Below are 17,598 nucleotides of genomic sequence, written 5' to 3' on the forward strand. Positions count from 1 at the left end.
GATCAGCCGATACTATGGAATACTTGGCCGAAGCGCTGGGGTAGGGCGATGCACAGGTCAACTGCCGGTCACTCGGCATAATGCGCTATCTTGTCACAGATTAGAGACACAGAGGAACATGCGCATCCCTACAGGACCAGCACCTCTAGGTTCCGATACCTCCAAACCACCAACCAAAACCCCGAGATGCAGGTACGGCTCGTCCCCTGACATGGATGGGCTGGGTTATCTGTTCCCTGAGCTGGGCTGACTGGTCGGTCTGTCTTCTGGCACGAACTTGAGTTGTTTAATGTTTGACTTGTGTCTTTTTAACTTCTACAACGTCCCCTTTTTGTTTCGACAGCGAGTGTTGCATTTTTTCATTGCGAATACGAACGATAGAGAGAGATAGAGCGACATGAGAATGCAAATCTGCCACGATATTCAACTTGGGATCTACAACTTTTTTACGACAAGCAAACTTACTTGTTCTGTTCTGTACCTGAACTAAGTTAATTGCGCCGGAAGCGGACCCCCCATCTCCACGACACCCGCCCGACCTCTCACTGGAGAACAAGTCTGTCACTGCTGAGGTGCTGCTGCCAATCGCGAGGTGAGGTGGAAAAGGCCGGGGCTTCCACTAACCTCCACTAACCTAAGCCTTAGCAGTCCAAGGTCCCCTAAAATCGCCTACGACTAGAGTACAAGGGAAAGGGGGGAAATCGTTGGCTTTTTGGTGAGGATCCAGTAGAATCAATCGCTGGACTGGACTGGATCGGATTGGATTGCATTCGGTCGTCTTGGCTTGGCTCTTTTTAGAAGATCGATTTCATTTTCAAAGAGGATGCACGACGGTCAGATCTCGTCTTCTCCTCGTCAATTTCTCAATCACAATCACAATCACCACCACAACCAACGTCCGAGCGCGTCTCCCTCTTCTGCTGTTACCGCTACAGTCCCGCCGCCTTGGGCCTTGCCTGCCTATGCGTCCTCCGCTTCCGTATCGACCGACTCTAGACCAGCGACTGCGACTGGTAGATCCCATTATTATCCTCATCGCGACCCGTCGAGATCTGCGCTTTCGCCCTCGGCCTCTCCCTCGCTAAACACCCATCCTCATCACAAGGGCCCGGGTCCCCGTCTGCCACGAACTTCCTCACTTCTCCCTCCGCCCCATATCGAACCTTCGCCGAGAGCTGTAACTTTCCAGAGATCGGATCGCTTATCGCCCACTCCCACGCCCACGCCTGGCAGCAGCAGCAACGGGAACGGAAACGGGAACGGGAACGGAATCCCCCACAACGCCGCCGAGAGCTCATGGTTATTGAATCGTCTCTCGTCTTCGACTGTGTCCACGAATTTCAGTCGTGTTTCGGCGCTACCCCCCCGCGCCAACCATACCAGTTCGCGACTCGGTAAAAGCCCCAGTATCGATGCGACCACTTTCATTGACAACTCTCCACCGCCTTCCAAACCATCCCCTCGGAAACTCCAGAAGAATCACCGTCCAAGTACATCTGTCTCCAACCCCGACACCTTCATTTTTAGGCCCTCAGAGGATCGAACTCAGTTACCGCAATCCCTGCCGCTAATCGTAACATTATCGCCCTTGGAGGCGCCCGCTGCGCTAAGCGATATACTCAACGTCAAATCTGAAGGGGCTGGCCCTGGCTCTGGTACGAGTGAGCCTGGGCAATCAACAGGCGCCCGCCAGGGGGGACAGTCCCTGAAGCAATTCGACAATTCAGACTCTCCAGCGCGATCCGTTACTTCAACGCCGGGCAGTGCACGCTCAATGGCTGCATACCGACCCAATATGCAGTACGATCAGGACCAAGAGGCTTACCCGCCTCAAAGGGGGCACTCCAGGAGTCGTTCTGGAAAAGGAAGCAATGATAAGGGGCGCGCCAAACCGCCATCTCAAAAGGCCATGTTACATCGTGCCTTGCAGAAGGCGAATACAGCGGTCCAGTTGGATAATGCACAGAATTTTAAGGGCGCACGAGAAGCTTATGCGGAGGCTTGCGACCTCCTGCAGCAGGTACTACAAAAGACAACTGCCGATGAGGATAAACGCAAGCTGGAAGCAATTGTAAGAACATGCCCAGTCATCGACACCTCATACTAACTTGGACAGCGACGAACTTATACGAGCCGAATTGATGAGTTGGATCAAATGGCACCCTGGCAAGAAGAGGAGACCAAGGCGCTGCCCGCACGCCCTGAGAGTTTAGCACAGCATTCCGAGTCCGAGTCTGTATTACGATTGGATGATGATGATGATGATGAACCTAATGATACCGCTGTCTTTGACACCGCCACAGCTGCCAGAATTGATGGTCACAGCCCTCAACCTCGAATCGTCAATTCACCGCCACGAGATGATAGCCAAGGCTATAGGAGACGTAGCGCTCAGAACAAGCCAAAACCTATCGTTACAAGTCTTACACCCGAGCCTGGACTTCTTCAGTCATCCTTTTCACGATCACCAGTTCGACTTCGCACTCCTGAGCATTTCCTCCCACAACGGCCCGCGGATCCATACATGCCAGCTCCGCTATCCCCCAGACGCCCGCTATCTCCAGCAAAAGAAGTCGATGACATGGACGAGCCCGTGCGAACCGATTTCTCCATGAGCCATGACCAGCAGAACGACCATGCGCAAGAGCATAACGTGCCGCAAACGCATTTCCGGGAAGATAGCATGAACTCTTGGTTGGACCCCATTGACGAATCAGGAGGCTCGACTGCATCATCTGTTCATTCGCGTACTTCATCGCTTGGTTTCAGAAGGAAGCACATTCGGAGTGTTAGTGGAGAAACCGAGGCTGAATTCGATACCGCATTGGACGCAGCTATTGAGGCTGCCTATGATGATGGGTATGAACCAATGAGTCCAATAGACCAAAGAAGAACGGTGTCCGTAGACGCTGGCGAGGAAGTAATAGCCAATGCTATGCGCAAGGTTGAACTTGCTCGTCAAAAAGTTAGAGAGACTGAGCAAGAACTTTATGAGATGGAGAGGGATAACCGTTCTCAACCGCAATACCAGTCTTATGAGTACCAAGGGACACCCAACGACTTTTATAACGATAACTCATCCGACGAAGAAGAGAGGATTTTGGATGAGATTGCGCGAGACTACGGTCTCGAATCATATAGACATCGCCCACCACCACCTCGAGAGTCTGACTCTAGCGGCGTGACTTCACGTACATGGCACAGCTCACAAGGATCGAATCCTCCAACGGGAGCTACTTCACTCTCTACCGTTACAGAACTACCACCACCCTTGACGCATCTTACACATGGCCCAGCTGCCCCTCCACCAACACAGTCTTTACCTGAACTACCTCAACGACCTGGATCATCCGCGCAAAGTGTACGAAATAGACGTCTTTCAGGACAGAACCCGAAACAACTAAAGATTGAAACCTCCAAGCTCGCTCTTCCTATGCAGAGCTATGCCGATGCCAACCAGGCTAAGTCTGCTCCTCTAAGCAGTCAGAACGTTGACGCCACAGTTGAGCCGGATACGAAGGCTGCGAGTGCGAAACATAGACAACCTTCGCCACCGTTGTTCGAAGCCAGCCCGACGGATATGACAGGATCTCGACCTACGCCATCGCCGTTTGGACAGTTGGGCTCAGAGAAGGGCGATGATGACATCACCGGCTCTCCCAATACACGAAAATTGAGAAAGAACTTTTCGTCCTCGAGTCTTCGAAGCATGAAGAGTCGCAACATGTCATTGACACATCTGGAAGAAGGCTCGGATTTATCTCCTGGAACCCCAGGAAGTAATCCCTTTGGATCTCTCAATGCTCCGTCAGTCCCAGCTCTGCCTACACCTCTTGCTACGAGCTTCCGTGATCGATCGGAAACAAACGCGGCTGGGCTGTCATTGTTCGACGATCACTTCTACTCTCCGACAAGTCCTGGCTCGCCTAATCCGCTCATTTCCGATCCTCCGGCTCCTCTTGAACCCTGCCCTACTGACTTTATGCTACGGCCTTTCTGGCTGATGCGATGTCTTTACCAGACATTGGCTCATCCACGGGGCGGCTACATCAGCAGCAAGCTCTTTGTATCTAGGGATGTTTGGAGGGTGAAGGGAGTTAAGCTCAAGAACATCGAGGACAAGGTGGCCAACTGCGATTTCCTCACAGCTGCTCTGCTGAAGATCGCGAGAGTGGATACCTATGATGCAGATGCAGTCTTGGAAGAGATGCAATCCCTGGAGGGCATTCTCGAACAAGTCCAAACAGCATTGAGTCGCAAACTTGGCAATGAAGTTGGCGTCCATGGATCTGGAGCACTGTTCAAGGACGCGTCCACCGGCGATGGAGATGCAGCTACTGGCATGCCGCGATCAGCGAGTGTTTCTGGGAAATCCTCCTTCTCATGGCGACGTCTTCGTTCGAAGAACTCCGCAGTCGGACTTGGTGGCTCATACATGAGCCGTATTAACACGGAAACGTCTAAGGAAATACCCAGCATTGCCAGTCTGCCAATGACACCTACCCCAACGAATCGCCCCCCCAAGCGGGATCTGGCACAGGTCCAATTTACAGGTCCGAACGCAATGTACATGAGCTCATTGGCACGCTTGTTTGATGCAGCTCAAGCTATTGGTAAGTTCACCACCCCCGGGATATACTTCGAATGCTAATCGGAAGCAGATCAAATAGCTAGACAAGTCGAGGATCCTGGATTGCGACACGCCGACAAGACGCAAGTTGGCCTTGAGCTATGTACTCGACATGCAGCGGAATTCTTTGGGTTTTACGTGTGTAGATTTGTCCTATCGGATTTGGGGTTGTTGCTAGACAAGTATCTCAAGCGTGGCAGTGAATGGGTCCTCACATGATTGGGATGATAGATGGACTGGACTCTGTATGAAGCACTTGGACCAAAGAGATGATTGAACTTGGGACGCAGACGGATGAAACTTGGAACGATGGAGACGGAACGATCTTGAACTTTTGGAATGGGAATGAAATGGGATGGAACGAATGGGTCGTTATAATGCATGGGCAAGGCGTGATGCATTCGGTTTTCTTCTTGGCCAACCAAGTACTTAGATTTATCCCGCGTGACGGGAAAAAGGCTCGATACCCAAGCGATCTATATGTTTCACCGTTGAAGTTTAGTTTTATGAAATGGGATTGGATGAATAGCATTGTGATAGGTTCTCTTGACAGTGTGTGTGCTGACGGGCAGGCATACAATTTGATGATGTGTACAGTTGGTGTTTGTGTGTAGTGCACGATGGCTTGCGTTTAAGTAGGCAGTCTGTTTATGGTTAAGGAGAGTTAACCTTACTTTTAAGTCTATGAGTCTTGTGCTAAGTATTATAATTGTGAGTGTATCGTTCCATTCTCCCTTGCCCAGCATCTTAAGATGGATGGTGCCCGGTAATATCACGGGAATAGACTGCGGGACGACGGCAGGGTACGTACCTCCACCACCTCAGAAGGATTTCGTGCATCATGGGGAAATCTTCAATCTCGAATTGCGCCTCAACAACTCCACCATTAACTCCTCCTCAGCCATTGAATTGGCCTGAACCACCGCCTACCTCGAAATATTGGCCAAATGCGCCCTAGAAAAGTCTAGATGAGCCTCGCTTGGAGCGCTGGCCGTGCCTGGAGTCGGCAATGCCTCTCACAAGCGCTCACACCGAGGATATACGCAAACCTGCGTCGATACGCCACGAAACCTACGCCCGCTGAACTCGAAGCCCGAATCGCCGCCATCCCCATCGAGAGATACCGTAATTTCTGCATCGTGGCGCATATTGACCATGGGAAGAGTACGCTGAGCGATCGGTTGTTGGAGTACACTGGTACGATATCTGCTAGCGATGCGAATAAGCAGATTCTGGACAAGCTTGATGTAGAGCGGGAGCGAGGTATTACCGTCAAGGCGCAGACGTGTACTATGATCCACAAGCACAATGGGCAAGATTATCTGCTTCATCTTGTTGATACGCCTGGGCACGTGGACTTTAGAGCTGAAGTTACAAGATCGTATGCTAGTTGCGGTGGAGCGTTGCTTCTCGTTGATGCATCGCAGGGTATTCAGGCACAGACTGTGTCAAACTTCCATCTTGCGTTTGCGCAGGATCTGGCGCTTGTTCCGGTGGTGAACAAGATCGACATGCCAGCTGCAGATGTACCGCGAGTACTACAACAAATGAAGGATAGTTTTGAGCTCGACCCCAAAGACGCTATTATGCTCAGCGCCAAAACGGGGAAGGGTGTGCCGGATGTTTTGCCCGCTGTTATAGAGAGGATTCCTCATCCTGTCGGCGACGAGAAGAAGCCGCTGAAGATGATGTTGGTGGATTCATGGTACGATAACTTCCGCGGTGTAGTGCTGCTGGTGAGGCTCTTCGATGGTGCGATCAAAGCGGGTGATAACGTTGTTTCTCTGGGGACAGGGATGAAGTACACTGTTGGACAGGTTGGTATTCAGTATCCGCATGCTATTCCTCAAGCGACTCTCAGCGCCGGACAAGTTGGCTACGTGTACTTCAACCCAGGTATGAAGAAGATCCAAGATGCTAAGCTAGGCGATACATTCACCTTCGTCGGGTCCGAAGAAAAAGTCGAGCCGTACCCTGGTTTCGAGGAGCCCAAGCCCATGGTCTTCGTCGCAGCGTTCCCCACGGACCAAAGTGACTACAGTCGTTTGGCTGATAGTATCGGGCAGCTCGTACTTAATGACAGGAGTGTTACGCTGCAGAAGGATCACTCTGAAGCCCTCGGTGCAGGCTGGCGATTAGGCTTCTTGGGCAGTTTGCACTGCTCTGTGTTCCAGGATCGGTTGAGGCAGGAACATGGTAAGAGTGTTATTTTGACGGAGCCGACTGTGCCGTCGAAGATTATATGGCCTGATGGGTCGGAGGAGATAGTGTCGAATCCGGCGCTGTTTCCGGAGACAAGTAATCCGAAAGTGAAGCAGTCACAGCTGTTCGAGCCGTAAGTCTATCGAGCTTGTCATATTGAGCGTTACTGACTGTGTTAGATATGTCACTGCTACAATCACCATGCCAGAGGAATATCTCGGACGCGTGATTGAGCTCTGCGAAGCGAATCGTGGAGAACAGAAGAGTTTAGAGTTCTTCCATACCACGCAGGTTATTCTACAGTACGAGATTCCAACGGCTCAATTAGTCGATGATCTGTTTGGAAAGCTCAAGAGCGTAACGTATGTTTTGTATCTCAGGTGTTTTGAGACTGTGCTAATGTGTTTGTAGCAAGGGATACGCGACGCTGGATTATGAAGATGCAGGTTGGCGGGAGAGTAACCTTGTCAAGTTGCAGCTGTTGGTGAACAGACAGCCTGTCGATGCGATTTGTAAGGTCGTTCATTCATCGCAGGTTGATAGGCTTGGGAGACAGTGGGTTACCAAGTTCAAGGAGCATGTTGATCGTCAACATTTCGGTACGTTTTCCCCTTCATAGCTCACCTAGACTCAGTACTGATGCTCTACAGAGGTCGTTATCCAAGCTACAGCAGGTAATCGCATCGTAGCGCGAGAAACCATCAAGCCCTTCCGTAAGGATGTTCTTGCAAAGTTACATGCTGCTGATGTATCGAGAAGAAGAAAGCTGCTGGAGAAACAAAAGGAGGGTAGGAAGAGGTTACGCGCTGTGGGTAATGTCATTATCGACCAGTCGGCCTTCCAGAGCTTCATGTCGAGATGAGTGTTGGATAGTGTACTATAGTGTAACATCATGACTGGATGATAGATAAAAGATGAACTGTTCTTGACTTAGGTCCATTATATGATCTACGTGAAGGCTTTTGACCCAACACCAGTATCACCCATTTACGCCTTCACCTCAGCATCATACCCCGGATCCTCCTCCGGCAAATCAAGCCCCAGCTCAACAGTCTCCGTAAACGACAACCCCATCCCTCCCGCCTTCGTCTCCTCCCGTTGTTTGATCCCCTTGTCCTCAAAGTCAAAAACACGATAATCACTATTAAAGAACCAATACCCCGCAACGCCCAATCTCAAGAATCCAGCGTGCGATACCACGAATATGAGCTTCTCGGGTCTTTTCTTCAGATCCTCCAGGGCGTGCTGACCGCGAGCGAGGATGGACTTCTTGGTGTACCAGTATCGCTCTGCGGAGGGTGATGTCTTGTCTGGCCAGAGGGGATCGACGGATGAGAGGTTTACTTTTGGGAAGGAGGGAGATATGGAGGGGAGGGGACTTCCTGTGTCACAAGGCTTGGAAGAGTTTTCTAGTGATTGTGAGTGAGGTTGTGATGGGGGAGAATTGGGGGAATTACCTTGCCAGTCTGCGTTGCCATCAATCTTAACACCCCGCTCGACAAGCCAGCCCAACGCAAGCATAGCAGTCTGCATCGTACGCCGCATGGGACTAACAACGATAGCTACATCGTCTGTATTATCGATCTTTTCTGAGAATGTAGAGATCAAGTTCTCCCTCAGAAGAGCGCATTGCTCTTCGCCCTTTTCCGTGAGCGGAGGATCAGCCAGTGACCATTCTTGTACACATTGTCAGTAATATTCTAGAGGTTATGCGAGGGGAGACTTATGAGCTACATTGTGAAGAGCCTGAGCGTGGCGGATGAGTACGATAGTAGGAGCCATTGTAACTGTAAGTGATGATGTTGAAGTGAAGTGAAGGGCGGTGATGGGTCCGCTTTCGGAGAGGACGATTGGTCATGACGACTTGAAGCTCAATTGACTTTATAACGTGCACACTCAACAACGACTCCTCAATATTAGGGAACAATAATTAGAGATTTATTATTACAATTATTCGTCTTCTACATCTAATCTAATTGTAAATGTCTATCTATCGCTTAGATTGCTAAAAGAGCTGCGACGCCAACTATCATGCCCATTAGAGATGCGCCCTTTGACGAGGCTGCGTTGTCTGTCGACGATGGCGCTGCGGCGTCTGATGATGCTTCACCGGCTGTGGCTCGACCTGAAGCTGAGGTTGCGTCTGTGGTAGAGCTTGCATCGGCTGTGGTGGATGCAGCAGCAGTGGTCGAAGCATCCTTTGTTGTTGAGACTGTTGAAGAGGCCTTTGTTGTTGACGCAGCTTCGGTGGTTGACTCTGTCTCCTCCTTTGTACTCGTCTCCTTGGCCGTGCTCTTCACCTTTGTACTCGTCTTAGTCGCAGCTGTGGTAGTAGTAGTTGACTCCTCCCCAACCCTCTCCTTCACCCACGCCGCGACATCATCAGTAAACACATCAAAGTAATTAAGATGTGTCTCGACCTCATCGCCCTTGGCACAAATCGGATCCGTCTCAACGCAGTAATTCCGGAAGACATCCCCATAACTCGCCAGGTTCTCCAACATGTCCGCGGGTCTAGGAAACAGGCCATCCTTCCCCTTGCCAGAGAGCACATTGTACGGCTGATCCTTGGTATGTCGCGTATCGCCAAACACCATGGCAGCAACAATCTTGCTTCCAGGCAGTGTCTTGGGACTCAGGCCCTGCAGATCAGGCTCCACGCAGTTCTGGAAGAACACGCCGCCTCCGCCGCCGAGGATGTCGCCGACGACTTGGCCGCCCTGCGAGTAGCCGCTCACCACGAGTTTAGAGTCTGGACACTTCTTGTTGTACGCTGTGATCTGCTTGATACCATTCTTGACACCCTCCGTGACAGAATTGCAGAATGGATCTTCGAGAGCGTTCTGGAACTGGATATCTTCATAGTCGCAGCTCTTTAAACCACTGCAGATAGCACCGGCGAGTTTTCCCTGTCGTCCTGGGTAAGGCTCATTGTTGCCCTTTGCAAGAAAGATGTGCACGTCTTTACAGTCGTCGCGTATGCCAATGGCATTGACTGTAGTAGCAGCGATGAGAAGAAGGGTAGTGTGCATTTTGACGATGATAATGATGAAAGAAAGTAAACAAAGAAAGAATTTAAAAAAAAATATCACGATAAGAGAAAAGTAGACATGAACCGAGACAAGGAACGAGGTTGCCGGTCACAGAACCTGTTTCATCAGCTGAACAAGGATCCCCTGAAGACGCCCCGGGTTTTAATCTATCTTAGCCCACAACCAACCACAAAAAGATATGGGACGAGATCGACCTGCGGGCAAATTTGCGCTGCGATAACGGGGCTAATCAGGCTAATCACGACACGTCAAAAAGAAATGGGGGCTCGTTCGTATACTCCATAAACGAGTCTAATGAATCTGGTTTTTTATCCACTTGAGATGTCATCCAAGGGACGAACATGATCTGAATCGATGGGGTAGAAAATGTCTCTCAAGCGAGTGTTGACTGAGTCAGTTGAACGAGAAGCGAGGACTAGTGGGAGTCTCTTCTGACAGACCAGCCCAGACTAGGTAGACGATCTGGATCTCGTTTAGCGATCAGAGTCTGCCGAGCATGTCTTGAATCGTGACTGTCATGCCTAATGGACATGAACTCACCGTGGCCTCGGGTGAGAAGACACAAGACACTTGGCATTCTCTAGCCAAAGACCCTGCAGAGCTTATACAGAATTGTCAATTGTCTTGTCTTCAAGCTTAAGTGTTGAGCTCTGCCACTTACACCAATCCGGGTAAAGTATCTCGCGATCTGCGATTATGCGTCGTGGCTCGGATGGGTTGTCGCATCTGAAGCTGTATGGGTGAAATATTAGCCGACGTTGACTTAAATGTATGGGACGTGCGTTGAACTCGCATACAATGACATCTCATCACGTTTCGATGCCTCTAAGATGCTATCCTTGGTCTGGTTCTTGAGCGTCTCATCGCTGTCACATCAATCGCTGAGACTCTCATTGAGTCTCCTCTTCTCTGCTTCATAAAGGTCTACCCTTATCTTCCTTTTGTCTCCATCCCTACAAAGCTGTTCAGTTATCCTTCTTGGTTCCCCAGGATCTTTGCGGAATCACCAGTGGGTTGCTTCGTAGCTGCATCATGACTGCTCTCGACGTCAATGCAGGCTCGCGGTCTTCTTTCCTCAGAGTATGGACCTCGATCTATGATCCAAACATTCTTACTCAAAGACTCAAGACCGCGCGGTTGATATAGACTCGCTGCTGAGTTGACTGACTGAGAGTTGGCGCCTTCGTGGCCCCCAAGTCGTCAGCAGGAACTGGTCTCTAGAGAGATGTACAAGGGGATGTCAACCCAGCACATTGAATGAGCCATTGTATAAGGTCTCTCTCGAGAACAGTGTGAAACCTATATCAACTTCTTTGGTTATGGCGGCCAGCGTTGAATCAGATTTAGATGGCATGTGTGGCTATACCATGCTTTAACCATAGATAGCGAGTGCATTGGGCTCAAGCAAGACCTGATTGGGAAATCCACTCTCGGTCGAAAAGCATATCGCAGGCTGTCAATCTTTCGTAAGTCATACTTGTAAGTGGCTTTTAACTTCATATCAAGCTGTACTGGCGTCATTTGGGACGTAGGTATGTTGAGTGATGGAAAGGAAGACGCATTGGTAGTGATGTTGGCATGCTAGAGGCTGCGAAGTCTTTTGAGGTACGTAAGAAAGAGGCTTTTGAACGGTCTGATCTGTCGTTCAATCCATCAAGCGATTGATCTACCGTTTGGTCTGGTGGTCCTGAATGAGGTTGATGCGACCGACGACCATAGACGAAACCAAAAGAAACTGCCTTGATAGATAGTCAATTACCTCGAACCCAAGCGAACTGGAGGATAAAAACGAGCTCCTTTCTCATACCTCAAACGTCCTCCAAAAGAGGGGATGCGCTCGTTCGTTGGGGGTGTGATACTTGACATTGGCCGCGGTGCAAGGAGCCTGGTCTCTTGGGCTCTGGATTGCTCAACTAGAGTTTTAGCAGTGATATAGAGTTTCAGATTTGAAGTTCTTTAGACTGTCAAGTTGCGTTTCGTTGTAGATGACTCGGAGCTGTTCTCCTGAAGCAAAAATGAGCCTGGAGAGAGACCCCTTCAACAAGCTAGCGAGACGTTCCAAAACAAGAATAAGGACCCATATAGAGTCACGCCTGGGTAGAATCGACCTAACATAAAATAAGGGAAGAATGCTCGTTGATAGGCAGTTAACATTGGTCTTCAGAAGAAGTAGTGACCCCAGGAGAGAACCTCCTGAGTCTCCTTATATATCGAGGTTGAGGAGACCCTCAGACGCACGTGATCAGATCAAACCCAGGCCATATTAGCTAGATTATACAGGATAGAAGGACGCGAAAATTGAATACGCCCATTGACAGGTGTCAGACGCTAGTCTCTTGGGAAGAAGCGAGACGTGAGGAAGCCCCGAGCCTTCCAGCCAAGGAGCAGCGCGCATCTTGGAGATGTGGGCGTCAGGATTATACAACGGCTATGACTGTTTACCTGTGTAATGTTAACCTCTGTTAGATGGACGAGATCAAGGCGACGACAGTCGGTAATTGAGTGGTGACTGTGACGACATCTGCATGGCCCTCAGGGGTAGCAGGCAACTGAGCTCCATAACCTGATTCATAACAATTGTTCATTGTTCAAGACTATATGGCTAGAGGACATAGAGCCTATTTACCCAAAATCTCATCCTTTCTCTTCTGAAGCAAGTAATAATACTCTTGAATCGGAGTACTCTTCGTCGGAACCCTCTCCCCCTCAAACTTGCCCTTTCCATGCCCATTGAAGTGAACCTTCCAAGCTACACATCATTAGCACCATTACCACACACACAAAAACTGAGACTCAAAAACTTACTGCTTGCGTCAAAGCCGAGGTATGACCAGCTATCATTGAGATACGCCTTCTCAGTGCCAACTTGGATAGTCTTGACAGTTCCCATCTGTCCAGGCGCAGGCCGAAGCTCCTTGAGGTCTGCGACGAGCTTGATGAGGCCTGTGACGAAGGCGAGGGCGACGTCTTTGGCGATGCATTCGTGCTGGCCGTAGCTGAAGGCCGAGACATCTTCTTTCTTGCGCTGAGGGTTGAACTTGCCCGCGTCGGGAACTTCCTTGGGGTTACGACCAGCTTCGCCCTGTTTCTTGTTAGACATGATAGAATTGGGATGTGAGAGTGTGACTTACGAGCATGAGAACGACGGCGGTGCCTGGCTGGATGGTTTGGCCTTGGACTTCGCCTGGTGCTGTTGCAACACGGACGTTGCGCTGGGAGCTCGTCATGCGTTGAGCTTCAGCGACGTAGGCGTGGAGAGTAGCATCATCGCCCTTCTGGGCAATGGCTTGGACTTCAGCCCAGATAGCCTCATTCTCAGGACGAAGGAAGAATGATAGAACCTCGTAGAACTACACAACATCAGCACAGATCTTCAATCTTGTCACTCAACTTACAGCAGTGACAGGGACACCAATACCACCAAAGGCAGTGAGCCAGAGGTTATCAGTGACCTGGTCAACATTATTTCCCTGAGCCAGCAACTCCTCCACAAGCTTGAGACCACACGATCGCAGCGAGTCCTTCTTGAGGTATGATCTGGCGCCGATCCTGTTAGCAACGGCATTAACCAGTCCGATACCTCGAGAACGTCCAGCGTCAGCCTCGGCGACAATAGTCTTTGTCGTCTCGATCATTCTCTTTGCACCCTCTTGAGCACGACGACGACGGTTCCATGCCTGTGCGGGATCATTGTTGTTGACGCCCCAGACACGAATGTCGAGAAGACTGCGGTACAACTCTGCAACACCGAGTTTACCATCTGGATTCTCATCTGTTCGAAGATCAAAGTAGAACAGATCAGCGAGGAGTTGTGTGTTGAGAGGGATAGCGACATCGCGAATGATGTCAATCTGGTCAAGACCCTTCTTGAGAGTGAAGGTCTCCTTGTTAATGAGCTTAGTACCCTCACGCTCAATAAACGCGTGAACGGCATTGTGCATGTTGGGAATCTTGCTCATCGCCTTGGCAAAGTTGGCGCGGTGACTGTAGTTCTGAGGCTGATCGCCCGCAAGCATGAACCAGCCAAAGTCCTTCTTCCCCGGGAACAGAGTGTTGAGGGGCTTGAGCCAGGGGGTGACGTATTGCTTGGTGTTGCTGAGGATCTGCTTGATAGCGGGTCCTGAGGTGAGAACGGCGACCTTGGGGGGAGTCTTGGGGTCGTCGAGAGTGTACTGGTCAAAAGTACCGATCTCTTTGGCGATCTGCTCGTTAGCCTTCTTGGTGTACATGGGCTGCATGACTGCGATGGAGTTGAAGGGGAACCAGTTTGGTACACCGCGCTGGATGAGCTTGTAGAGCATTGAACCACCAAGAGTCTTGTAGTCTTGCTGGACTTCGTTGTAACCCCAGGCTGTGAGGTTCGACACGGTATAGTCAATTGTGTTGAACCTGTCTGAGCGAACGAGCGTAACAGCATCAGACAGAACAGCTCGACCGACAGAGTAAGTTGGCATGATACCAGAGCCAGGGTTACGCTGGGGCTTGATGTCCTCGATCATAAGACCAGGATACAACTCGACCATGTCTGGATCAGTGTACAGCTTCTCCAGGATATTCGCAATATCAGGGTTCGAGTTGATATCGCTGAATGAATCATAGCGCTTGAGACCAAAGAACTCTCTGAACTCATTCAGCGAAGCACACTGCCACTTACGGCCCTGGATGATACCCAGAACCTCAACGACCTTGAGAGCCTTGGGGACCATGCGAGCACCGAAAGTTCCAGCAGGATCCTCCATAGCATCCTTGAGGATACGAACAAGATCCTCATCCTTGAACGTACCGTCAGCCTGGCGCTCAAGACCATCAAAGGTACGAACGCTAGGATCCTTGGGAGTGTTTTGCTCAAACGTGAGCAGAGCCTGTCCAAGTTCCGTCCAGCTGACGTCCTGGAGATCCTCAGCCTTGCGGCCGGGGAACAGCTTGAGGAAGAAGTTGTTGATCCATTTCTCGTCTCGCTTGGAGATGCAAGAGTGGAAGCGGTAGAGAAGGTTGAACTCAACGCTGACTTGGTTGCCTACACCGCGAGGGACACCGTCGCCGTCGAATTGCTTGTCAATCGCAACACGAGGATCTAGTGTCCAGTCACTCGCGGAGTGGTGAGTGTTGGTGATGGCACGAAGATAATCGTGCAAGCAGATGTTGATGTACAAACCACCGGTGATCAGACGAGCTACATTGAAGAGATCATGGTCTTGCTTCGCAATCGCCTTTGCCTTTTCTTCCTCGGAAGCGTTGGGCGGCACTGACATTGAGAAACGTCCGTTTTCATTGATCTTGAGTAGAATGTCGGCCACGTAATTGTGGAAACGACTGTACAGCACAAGCATGACGTTGACACCAGCAGGTTGGCCAAGAAGACGCTTCTCGTGAAAGGTATCAGGCTTGAGCTTGCCCTCCTTCATGGTACGAATCTCAAGCTGATCCTTCAACGAAGAACCATAGAGGGGGGCAAGATCAAGGTACGATGAGGTATCAGACTTGTTCATATCTGTACGGTTCGTACGGAAGATATCGTGGATGATGATCGCAGCGTGGTAAAACAACATTGACGAAATACCCGCTGGATTCTCCTGAAACGTCGTCTCATCTCTCGCCATTAGAAGATCAAACAACAAACCAGGATCAGGCTTAACACCATGAAGTCTCTTCTCCGACTTGACAGACTTGGCATACGGCGTACCAGCCCTGCCTAGATTAGGCTCAAGGATGTTGTTGAAGCTACCGTCTGGCATACGGTACTGATGAAGACCATCAGGAGCCTGGGGCACTTGTTCTCGAAGAAGAACATCAGTGCCAGGGACTTTGAACTCAATTGTATCATAGAGTTCGCAGTTATGCTTATGAGCTGGCTTATCAGAGTTGACGACATCGTACTTGACATCGCCGCCGACGTAGCTCAGCGGGGGATGCTGAAGGTTGCCCCAGAGGGTGTCGATGAGTTTATTTGTGAGAGCTGTACGAGCTTTGGAGGATGCAGGAAGGGCGGTGAGAATACCGATGAGGAGCTCAGTAGTTCTACACCTGTTAGTCGTGCTATAGTATATGATGTAGATGAGTGACTTACCCCTTCTTGTCGTCAAGAGGTTGGCCCTTTTGGAGGAGCTCCTTGACAAGACCGAGGAGTTGAGCAGGACTAGCTTGGCTTCTCACACCAGCATAGTCCTTCATGAGGTCCGCAACGAGTTTCTCAGGGTTATTCAACAGACTCGCCGGATCCTCCTTAGAGTCACCGTACGACTCCCCAGCCTGAAACTTTTCATTGAACGACATGATGAAGAGAGAGTAAGCGTGTGCAAAAACCAATCCAAAATTTCTTCAGCGGCATCTTGATCCCTCCATGCTTTATACCAAACAAGTCACTTGTAGCTTTCTTTCACGAGCGGTAGCCACATCGCGGACCATCGAGTGTAAGTGGCGCCGGTGCAACAGGAGCTGATAACACGGTCTGTCCAATGTGAGCTCTCGTATTGGCAACGCGGGATGCGAGCTGAGACAATGACGGAAGGTGATAAGCTTGGATACAGCTTTGCCGGGATGAAGCTTTGAGAATGAGGGGTTGGTGAGAAAGCATGTCTCACAGGCTGTTGTCTTGTGTGAGACCTTGATGCGAGATCTTGCGAGTTTGGAAAAGAGGGTGTGCAGTGGCCTCAAAGATGATGTGACATTTCAGTTGCCGAATCTGCACTATACATTCCTTTGATTCTCAAGATTCATCAGCTCTTCTCTTTTCTTCACCTTATAAGTATCAAAGTTGGGTTGCGATACTACCCGATCTACGTGACATCTCACCTCATCTAGATTACCTTTTCATCAAAATCTCCTAGCTTCACCGCCAATGCAGGCGGTCCGTTCCGACCGACCAGCGCGGACCACCCCCCCTCAAGGTTGTAGCTCAATCTGCCGAAGCTAGACATTTTCCTGCTGACGGGCGTTTATGCCGTGCAACACTAGGAATGATCGCCATCAGGCCGTCTGGCAAATAGCAGGTGCCGGAGTGAGCTAATGTCTCAGCCGGGGAGGGATGTTGCCAAGTGAGGGGTTGTGAGACCTGCAGCCTGTTGTGTTTGTTTTGATTTGCTGATGTTTGAAGTAAACGAATTGTGAGGGGGGATGAGGAGGGGAAAAAAGAGAAGGGAATCTAGATCTGGATGTTTATACAGTGACATGGGGATTGGGAGACATTGAGAGATATGGGCGAGACAGGTTGTGTATTGTATGTCTGAGGGTCGAGGTGGAATCATATCATGATAGATCTTCAGGCTATTATCGCCTGAATCTGGAGCAATTGCGCATTTCGAGTTACACAAACCAAAGAAGCTCATGATCATCTCAGTACCAACCCCTCACGTCAATCTCTTCCCATCTCTCATCTCTTCTCAGATCTCTAAGCTAGACTCTATCCAACACCGCTTATCTGCGCTCTGCAATAGCACTCCTTTTATTGCATCAATCTCACAAAGCTAAAAAAGAAGCAAAAGCGAAATCAACCAATACGTAACCTCTCTCCAAAACATCAGGGTCCAGCCCAAGTACATCCATGCAGTTACAGCAGTCACCGACTTTCACAAGACCGGAGTCGTGCATATCTCCCCGCCTTTCAACCTCCAACCACACAACGATGGAATTGTGGCGTGTCGAGCATCAACTGCAACAGACCCCAAACAGAAACCAAGTCTCAGCCGCACCGTATCACAACATGCATACTCTCTC

General features: G+C 50.2%; 6 protein-coding genes across 6 annotated transcripts; 3 read left to right on the forward strand and 3 right to left on the reverse strand.

Annotated features, from left to right (window-relative positions):
- Positions 1-458: 458 nt before the first annotated feature.
- FVEG_16550 (hypothetical protein) lies at positions 459-5,256 on the forward strand. Its single transcript, XM_018905798.1, has 4 exons — positions 459-592; positions 646-2,071; positions 2,117-4,613; positions 4,662-5,256. The coding sequence occupies exons 2-4, from the start codon at positions 824-826 to the stop codon at positions 4,847-4,849; spliced, it is 3,933 nt and encodes a 1,310-aa protein (XP_018756132.1). The 5' UTR covers positions 459-592; positions 646-823; the 3' UTR covers positions 4,850-5,256.
- A 225-nt stretch (positions 5,257-5,481) lies between these two features.
- On the forward strand, positions 5,482-7,766 carry FVEG_09291 (translation factor GUF1, mitochondrial). The gene is made up of 4 exons (XM_018898283.1): positions 5,482-6,965; positions 7,012-7,194; positions 7,244-7,431; positions 7,483-7,766. Exons 1-4 carry the CDS (start codon positions 5,599-5,601, stop codon positions 7,692-7,694), a joined length of 1,950 nt encoding a protein of 649 aa, XP_018756133.1. The 5' UTR covers positions 5,482-5,598; the 3' UTR covers positions 7,695-7,766.
- Positions 7,767-7,819: 53 nt separating this feature from the next.
- On the reverse strand, positions 7,820-8,690 carry FVEG_09292 (hypothetical protein; the record flags this gene model as incomplete). The annotated part of the gene is made up of 3 exons (XM_018898284.1): positions 7,820-8,241; positions 8,290-8,508; positions 8,600-8,690. The coding sequence occupies 3 exons, from the start codon at positions 8,688-8,690 to the stop codon at positions 7,820-7,822; spliced, it is 732 nt and encodes a 243-aa protein (XP_018756134.1).
- Positions 8,691-8,743: 53 nt separating this feature from the next.
- Positions 8,744-10,000, reverse strand: FVEG_09293 (hypothetical protein). The gene has a single exon (XM_018898285.1). It carries the CDS (start codon positions 9,862-9,864, stop codon positions 8,830-8,832), a length of 1,035 nt encoding a protein of 344 aa, XP_018756135.1. The 5' UTR covers positions 9,865-10,000; the 3' UTR covers positions 8,744-8,829.
- A 917-nt stretch (positions 10,001-10,917) lies between these two features.
- Positions 10,918-11,031, forward strand: FVEG_16551 (hypothetical protein; the record flags this gene model as incomplete). Its single annotated transcript, XM_018905799.1, has 1 exon — positions 10,918-11,031. The coding sequence occupies one exon, from the start codon at positions 10,918-10,920 to the stop codon at positions 11,029-11,031; it is 114 nt and encodes a 37-aa protein (XP_018756136.1).
- Positions 11,032-12,503: 1,472 nt separating this feature from the next.
- Positions 12,504-16,158, reverse strand: FVEG_09294 (hypothetical protein; the record flags this gene model as incomplete). Its single annotated transcript, XM_018898286.1, has 5 exons — positions 12,504-12,634; positions 12,691-12,967; positions 13,017-13,235; positions 13,281-15,903; positions 15,953-16,158. The coding sequence occupies 5 exons, from the start codon at positions 16,156-16,158 to the stop codon at positions 12,504-12,506; spliced, it is 3,456 nt and encodes a 1,151-aa protein (XP_018756137.1).
- Between the last annotated feature and the right edge of the window lie 1,440 nt (positions 16,159-17,598).

The sequence above is a fragment of the Fusarium verticillioides genome, chromosome 5 (genome assembly GCF_000149555.1).
Source record: "Fusarium verticillioides 7600 chromosome 5, whole genome shotgun sequence".
In the NCBI taxonomy this organism is placed as follows: Eukaryota; Fungi; Ascomycota; class Sordariomycetes; order Hypocreales; family Nectriaceae; genus Fusarium; species Fusarium verticillioides.